Source organism: Arachis hypogaea, chromosome 9 (genome assembly GCF_003086295.3).
Source record: "Arachis hypogaea cultivar Tifrunner chromosome 9, arahy.Tifrunner.gnm2.J5K5, whole genome shotgun sequence".
Classification (NCBI taxonomy): Eukaryota; Viridiplantae; Streptophyta; class Magnoliopsida; order Fabales; family Fabaceae; genus Arachis; species Arachis hypogaea.
The window spans coordinates 9,552,093-9,560,619 of NC_092044.1; the positions used below are offsets into that span (position 1 = coordinate 9,552,093).

The 8,527-nt window shown below is 31.7% G+C and overlaps 2 protein-coding genes across 2 annotated transcripts; one reads left to right on the forward strand and one right to left on the reverse strand.

The window, feature by feature from the left end:
* The first annotated feature begins 353 nt into the window (after positions 1 to 353).
* LOC140175050 (secreted RxLR effector protein 161-like) lies at positions 354 to 2,649 on the forward strand. Its single transcript, XM_072201951.1, has 2 exons — positions 354 to 984; positions 2,621 to 2,649. The coding sequence occupies exons 1-2, from the start codon at positions 354 to 356 to the stop codon at positions 2,647 to 2,649; spliced, it is 660 nt and encodes a 219-aa protein (XP_072058052.1).
* An 815-nt stretch (positions 2,650 to 3,464) lies between these two features.
* On the reverse strand, positions 3,465 to 6,559 carry LOC112710289 (serine/threonine-protein kinase OXI1). The gene is made up of 2 exons (XM_025762449.3): positions 5,881 to 6,559; positions 3,465 to 4,550 (listed from the first exon to the last, which is right to left on the reverse strand). The coding sequence occupies exons 1-2, from the start codon at positions 6,255 to 6,257 to the stop codon at positions 3,653 to 3,655; spliced, it is 1,275 nt and encodes a 424-aa protein (XP_025618234.1). The 5' UTR covers positions 6,258 to 6,559; the 3' UTR covers positions 3,465 to 3,652.
* Between the last annotated feature and the right edge of the window lie 1,968 nt (positions 6,560 to 8,527).

Consider the following 8,527-nt stretch of genomic DNA (forward strand, 5'->3'; position numbering starts at 1 on the left):
ATACCTACGCACCTGTGGCAAGAATGACTTCTATTAGGGCTCTTATAGCATTAGCATCCATACATAAGCTTCATATACATCAAATGGATGTTAAAACGGCTTTTCTAAATGGAGATATTAATGAAGAAATTTATATGGAGCAACCGGAAGGCTATGTGCTACCCGGAAATGAAAAGAAAGTTTGCAAATTAATTAAGTCTTTGTATGGGCTAAAACAAGCGCCTAAACAATGGCATGAGAAGTTTGATTCAGTGGTGTTATCAAATGGCTTCTCACATAATAGTGCGGATAAATGTATTTACTCAAAATTTACTAAAGATTATGGAGTAATTATTTGTTTATATGTTGATGATATGTTAATCATCGGAACAAATTTAGAAGAAATTCGTATAACGAAGGAGTATCTAACTTCTAAATTCAAGATGAAGGATTTGAATGAAGTTGATACAATATTAGGCATAAAGGTACATAAGAATGAAGTTGGCTTTACTTTAAGTCAATCTCATTATATTAAAAAGGTATTGGAAAAGTTTGATCATCTCACAATTAAAGAATCCAATACGCCGTATGATCCTAATCTTAAATTAGAAGGAAACATGGGAAGATCTATAGCACAATTAGAATATGCTAGTGCTATAGGAAGTTTAATGTACGCAATGCATTGTACTAGACCTGATATAGCATTTACTGTGTGCAAATTATCAAGGTTTACAGGAAAGCCTAACAATCAACATTGGAAAGCTATAACAAGAGTTCTTGGTTATCTCAAGAAAACCATAAACTTGGGATTACATTATAGTGATTATCCCGCAGTTTTAGAAGGTTATTCCAACGCAAGTTGGATTACAAATCTTAGTGATAACAAATCCACTTCAGGATGGATTTTCACCATAGGTGGTGGAGCAATAAATTGGGCCTCAAAGAAACAAACATGTATTACACATTCTACTATGGAGGCTGAGTTTGTAGCTTTATCAGCCACAGGTAAAGAAGCGGAATGGTTAAGAAATTTGTTATATGATATAAAGCTGTGGCCACAGCAGACGACAGCCATTTTAATCTTCTGTGATAGTGAATCAACCATGTCTCGAGCATATAATAAGGTTTATAATGGAAAGTCTAGACATATAAGTTTGAGACATGAATTTGTGAGGCAACTAATAGATGATGGTGTAATTACCATCACTTATGTAAGATCTCAAGAAAATTTAGCAGACCCTTTGACTAAAGGTTTGTCAAGGGATAAAATCAAAGAAACTACTGCTAAAATGGGATTAAAACCTATTATTGCTAAATGATGGGAACCCAACCTTATTCTAGTAGACCACTAGTTTCAAGGTTTAATGGGTAATAACAAGTTATTTAGCAATTGGAGCACTAAGGTATAGGATTTACTGCTATTTACAATAAATTAGGAGGGTGAGTTTAAACTCTCAATGGAATAATAATATTATCTATCAAAAGATTCCACCTATATGAATATAAGAGTGGTGCCGCTCTAATCGAGAATTTTAGAGGTTTTATTCTCGTAAATATTCATGAAACCAAGATGAGCACAAGGCCATATAAGTGCTTAAAATTGTAAACTCTTGAACTTGGAAGGTATAAGTAATGTGTGTGATTTTTGGTACTAGCATATGGAGTATAGGTTTAATCGATTAGACACCTATTACTTCGTTAGAACTTTAAAATTTACACTAAAAGAATGTTTAATCTTAGTGACACATTCTTTATGCATATACTTGTATGACATTTAAATTTTGTAAATAGTGGGAGATTGAAGGGTATTTACAAATTTGATTAATTAATATTATTAATATTATTAATATTATTAATAATATTAATAAACGGTTACTAACCGTTTTGTACCATTTGGTTGAAGGGACACAACTTTTTAAGGATTGTGTATGTTCAAAACATTGTGTCTATTGGCTAAAGGGACACAACTCTTTAAGAGTTGTGTATGTTCAAAATATTGTATCTATTGGCAATAGAAATGACACAACCATTTGTATACGTAACTAATCATAATTGCTACGTGCAATATGTATAAATAAGTCCTTGTACACTATTTCAGATATGAAGTGCTAAGCGTACAATTTACACTACTATTAAGAGATTTTCTTTGTTCAAGAGAGTTGAGAATTTCTTACTATTGCTAATTAAGAAATTCTTAGGTTTCATTGTATCCTATGAGAGTATTGTCATCAACCCTATAGCAACTAAGTGTGGGGACAAATATCTCTCTAAAGAAAGCGATCTAATCGTGCCTTGAAACCACTACACAAATATAAGATTTTGTCATCTCTCCATCTTCATATACCCAACAGCTAGAATATTAAATATACATTAAAATTAATTTCTTATAAATTCATATAATTCTAAAAATTTTACACATCTAATTACATATTATCTTATATGATTTTTGATATAGTGAATAATCAAAATACTAATGTAATAATACATTTTTAAAACAAACCTCACAGTGTATACAATTGATAGCAAGGTTCATCAACGATTTAATGGACATTTTTATAAGAGTGTAGAATATGAAGAGTAGAAATAAGGGCTCAATCTATTGTTCTGAATTTCCTTTATAATCATATACTTGTATGTGTAGAAATGGTTGGTACAAAAATACCATCATGATCATAACAGTTCATGGTTGCACCTAAATGTCTAAATGGTTAAAACAAAGAGAGCCCCCTACCAAGACTTAAGAATTATGTATTCAATGAAATACTCATACTTAGTGTATAGAATATATATTAATAATTATGTATTTATATATAAATATATATTATTTAATTCATATTTAATGTATAATTTATATTTTAATATATATTTTATACATTTAAGAATTTTTGAGAATATATATATATGTGTACTTTGCTTTTATTTAAGTTTTAATCAAGAAGAATAATGTTAATATGTTTTGCAGAGTAGGTAAAGAATTCTGTAAAAATTAATAAAACATTAGGTGGATTATTATTGCATTGTAGCCAGTCGTGTCAAATAAAATTTGACATTTTTATCATGTAAAATAGAATGAAACTAATCCGATATGATGTATACTTTCATTGAAAGCAATTTAAGTAAAAAAATAATATAATAATGAATTGAGGTTGAATTACAGGATGGGTTCTACCTTGTTGCAAATTTGTTGTTTTGCTCTCTTTGCTTTTGTCTTACGGTAAAAAAAAATGTAAATTGAATACATTTCATTCGATTTATACTTGGTGATACAAAACCAAGTAAATCAAACTTACTCGTAAATCAAACTTACTTGTGTCCATTTATTATAAAAGTTTCATCTCTCTCGTTAAATCGAATTTGATTATTTCGATTTACATATAATTATTTAAGTGTAACCAATTTGACTTTAAAACATTTGTAATTTTGATCTTCAAACAATTTATTGAAGTGAATTACCCTAGTTTACTGGAATAATCTCTAGTTATGTCTGCCTCGAAAATAAGGAATTTCTTATAGTTTTGCTTGCCAAACAAAACAATGTGGGGGCATTTGTATATGTTTATCCGGGGAAGACACGCAGAAGGCCTCCATATCAAAAGAATTGAGCCCTATATCTTCTGCATCTATATTAGATAAAGTAATTAAAATAGGTATCTAACAAAAATGAAAAATTAAATCAAAAAATTAAAAAATCATCATTCTCAGTGGGTCTATGACTCAACTTGTCAGACCACACTTTCTTGTTACTATTATTCTCCTCATTTCCACCATTCTTTTCCTCCACTTTCTCATTTTTCTCTCTTCTATCATCATTTCCCTCAGGAAAAAATACTCCATGAACAAAAATCTCCACTTCCTGTTTGCTAAGCCCCACTGCGTCTTCAACCTCATTACAAGGAATATAAGGTGGTCTCGCTATTTGCAACACCGTGTCCCACTTAACTCCCTTAAAGAAATCATGACTCTTGATCTCGCCAACTGTGATCCGACGATCAGGATCCTTTTCTAACAACCTACCAATCAAATCTCGTAACGCAGTCTTCTCCCCCGTCAGCTCAGGCTCCTTCGTTAATATCCCAAGAAACGTTTCTTTTCTATTCTCGCCCTTAAACGGCGTCGTTCCGTATAACATTTCATACAAAACGACACCGAGTGACCACCAATCAACACCGAAACCATGACCCTGCCCTGCGACAACCTCAGGTGCCACGTACTCTTCCGTTCCAACGAAGGAGTTCGATTTCTCCACTGAGTCTGACTCACCCCGACGAGTTGACTCAGGTTGCGGCTCTACTGAGTCCAACTCGCACGGCAAGATGCCAGAGTTACAGTTTATGTTAAGCCACGACAACCGTCGCTTCCTTGCGGGTTTCTTCGCCGACGAGTTAGGACTCGACGATTTGTGACTCGTTGATTGAGGAGATTTTGGCTTCAGCTTCTTGGAGAGATCAAAATCTACGAGCATTATGTGACCGTTTTCTTGGATCATAACATTTTCTGGCTTTAGGTCTCTATACACTATTCCCAAACCATGCAAGTACTCCAAAGCTAGGACTAATTCCACCGCGTAAAACCTTTAATAAAAGAGGGAAGAAGAAGAAAACAAAAGAAAAAGTACAAATCAGAATATGTTTTATGAATGTATGGTTGTTAAATTAAAGAAAGCAGTGTAAAACTTAGACTACTTTCTTTAGACTTGAGACGCAAAAAAAAAAAAAGGAATTTTGAATTGTTTTTACTTTTCCAAACTTGCTCGGCAAGCAAGCCGCGAAGGGAGACATTAAAAAAGGTGGCTATTGGGGCACAACTTCTAGAATCACAACACCGGTCTATTGCTTTAAATTTGTTGCAGATAAAATAATGGAAATTTTGACTTGTTTGACTAATTCCCTATATTCATTAATAAATCATATTAAATTACAATTTATGGCAATTACATGTTTATATACTAAAATTTAATTTTATTTATATAAAATACATATTAAAATATCACAAATATTTATATAATTATAAATAAATATGTAGTAAACTAATTTTTAATATATAAATAATATTTTTATTTTGATAAATAAGTCGTTAAATTGTTAAACTTTTGAGATAGTCAAAACTCAAAAGTCAAAACTAGACGGCAAGGAGATGAAATAAAATCTATTTATTTATTTATTTATTTATTGATATAGTGAGAAAATTCACTTGGTAGTTAAGTAACAGAATAACTAGAAATACGCGTCCACCAACCCAACAAAAGAAAAACCCGAATTTTCAAATAAAAGAAACGAAAAATAACTTGCACTTGTGTAATTTAAGTTTAATAATCATTCATACACTTTAATATAAAAATATTTTACACTGCTCGTTTAATTGAATTTATTTTTATGATAAACTTTTTTTTTTGAAAATCTTATGATAACTTCTTATTGGCGTAAAATACGGAACTTCTTATTTAATTAGTTTATACTTTATACAAATTAAATCCTTTAATTTTCACAAAATATCTAGAATGAAGCAATAACAATAATAATACAAAGATAGAAGTCATTCCGATACTTTTATAAAATTTAATATTATACAAGAACTATATATGTTGCTTACTTAAAAATTAGCCATTTATGTATCTCATTGGCTAAAATTAATTATTTTTTATTATAATTAAACTCCTAATTGAATGGACATAATCAAATAAAAATAACTAAAACAATACTTATAAGATTTAAACTATTAATAATATATGTATTTTGTATCCAATATAAGAGAGGTTAAGGAAACTCTTCTTAACTAAAGAGATTAAAAGAAATTAAGAGATAGAAAACGATATAGTATTTAAAAATAAGTTTTAAAATATAAATAATTGCATTCAGTTTAACTTGAAAAAATAAAAAGCTAACAATAGCAAAGCTAAGGTACCTGATGGTGTCATCGGCGAACATTTTCTCAGTTTGTTTCTTCCTGAGAGAATGGAGGTTGCCACCGTGGCAGAAATCCATGGCGAAGGCAACGATTCCATCGGTTTCCAAAACCCCTCGCAACCGCGGCAAAAGCGGGTGATCAAAACGACGTAGCACTTCAAGTTCGAATGAAACCCTCTTATACTCTCCGTAAGCCTCTTCCTTCTTCTGAATCAGAGCCTTCGATATAGCCTTCAGAGCCAAACACTCGCTGCATGACCGGTCACCGGCTCTCGCTAGGAACACCACTCCCTTCGCCCCGCGCCCCACGGCGCTTATTACTTTAAGATTCTCGAAATCAAGTGACGGTAAGATGCCGTCGCCGTGGTCGATCATGATGTGTGATCACCGGGAACCGGAAGATGACCGAATGATTCTTGAAGCAGAGTTTTTTTATTATTATTTCAGCTGGTTTTTGCTGTGCGTTTGAGTGTAAGAGAGAGATGAGAGAGAGAGAGAGAGAGCGGGGATTTTATTTTGGTGGCTGAGGTTATTTCCATTCTTGTTGGGCAAGAATTTGATGCTTATATAGGTTTGAACTTTGGAAGGGGCACGGAGTTAACGTGAACTTAACGTGCTGAAAATTGACATGTGTGGGTGTGACGGTGACGTGGTAACATTTTTAATAACTGTACCGTGTTTATGTTGGTGTAAGACTGTAAGGTATATGAACAGACAGAACAGTTGGGAACGTGAGCACAAGACAGCAAATTGTGGGGTTTGAAATTGAAATACGCGTGGGATTCTAGAAACCGTGACGAATAGGGAATGTTCCGTTTGTTGAGGAATAAGGTGAACGGAACGTTCAAATTGTAGTTTTGCTAAGCAGAGATTTAGATATTAGGCAAACTATTTGATGGAACTGTTTACAACTGTTTGATTTGATGGAGCTGCCAAAAACAATTCCAGAATTATCCCAATTTATTTTGTTATATTTGTTAATAAATAATAATAGTTTCGAAAATCAACTTTAAATTCCAAACACAAATAAGTCATCGTACTTTTTTTTTATCAAATATATAGAAGACTTAAATTCGTAATCATTTAATTAAATATAAAAAAATTATGTCATTTAAATTATAATTTATTAACATAAATCGTCGTATTCTTGTAGATATGTTCTTGGTGTACATTATAAGAGGTAGCATTTAACTATTTACATCAGTGCACTATTATTAAGAAATGAAATTTTTTTCAAGGACTAACGAGAGTCGAACTTTTGAAAATATAGAGAATTTAATTGCTCATTTCAAGAAATAACTGATCTTATCAATTTCAATGATTAACTTGGATACCACCTCTATTTAATAATATTAAAAATTTAAATTCTTATTATTTTGATAAAAATATGTTATTCTTATATTCATAATTAATATTTATCATCAAAACTCCAATTAAAATAAGATTTTGATTTGAATATACATGTAAAAATATATATAAAAATTTTAATTATATATTATTTTATGAATTTATTTTTGATAAATAATTATGTATCATACATATATCTAATTATATATTATAATATCAGTAAAAATAATTATTTTTATATTTATTACGTGAATAATTGAGTGTAATTGAATGATTATATAAAGTATTTTATACCACCATAAAATTAAACTTGATATTTGCATAATAATTTAACCAAACCGTTTACTATCTCAAAATTCTTTGCAAACGTTGATACCCTAAATCAAGATGATTTAGTTTTTCGATTTTGAAAAAAAAAATTCTAGTATTAAAAAAAGTTAAGAGTAACTTTAAGTTAATAGAATAAATAAATAAACTAATCTCATTTCACATTCACAAAATATTAACTAAGTAATAATGATGATAAAATAGAAAAAACAATAAATTAAATATAAGTAAAATCTTATAACTTTGATAATTATGTAAGTCTTAATGTAGTCTCTGAAGTTGCACTCGAGCCTTCTAGTAATCTCTGAACTTAAAAATTTTTTAGAGTCATTCCCGAACTTGCACTCTGGGACTCAAAGTTGTCCTTCCAGCAATTTCTGGACACTTGGCACAACAGGAAAGCTTACCTGGCAGCGTTCGTGACACGTGAGACTTACAATGGCTAGCTGATGTGGCATAGTAAACTCTTCCGCATCAATTTGGTCCCTGAGGTGAAGTTAAAACCCTAATCCCCAAATTTGAAGGCCACATTGCTCACTCTGTTCTCTTCTCGTTGATGCTGTGTTCTTGTCTTCTCCCTCTTTGAAGTCCGACGGTTATGGCAAGCACGAGCAATGCAGCTGGGAGCTCGAACAACCCACGATCATTTGAAAGCATCATGAGGAGAATGAAGAGAAACAGAGAAGCTCGTTTGCCAGAATGGTGTGCCTGCGGGTCGAGACCGGTGCTGCGGTGGTCAGGGACGGATTTTAATCCAGGGAGACCGTTCCTGGGTTGCCCAAACTACAATGTCAGTATTATTGTTGTTGATTGCTGTATTTATGGATATAAATTTTGCTGATTGAATTTTCTTGTATGTGCAGACTGTGGGTAATAAATGGTGTGGATTATTTTTGTGGGTTGATAAAGTTTTGGAAGATGTCATGCCATGTGATGATAGAACAAGATATTCAGTTGATGATGAAGAATGG

Bases quoted from the DNA above. Each gene is read 5' to 3' on its own strand.
- LOC140175050 (XM_072201951.1), top strand. From the start codon at position 354: ATGTTAATCATCGGAACAAATTTAGAAGAAATTCGTATAACGAAGGAG. The intron at 985-2,620 runs GTAAAGAAGCGG...TTGTATGTGTAG, and splicing joins TGTAGCTTTATCAGCCACAG to AAATGGTTGGTACAAAAATA.
- LOC112710289 (XM_025762449.3), bottom strand. From the start codon at position 6,257: ATGATCGACCACGGCGACGGCATCTTACCGTCACTTGATTTCGAGAAT. The intron at 4,551-5,880 runs GTACCTTAGCTT...CTTTTATTAAAG, and splicing joins TTCGCCGATGACACCATCAG to GTTTTACGCGGTGGAATTAG.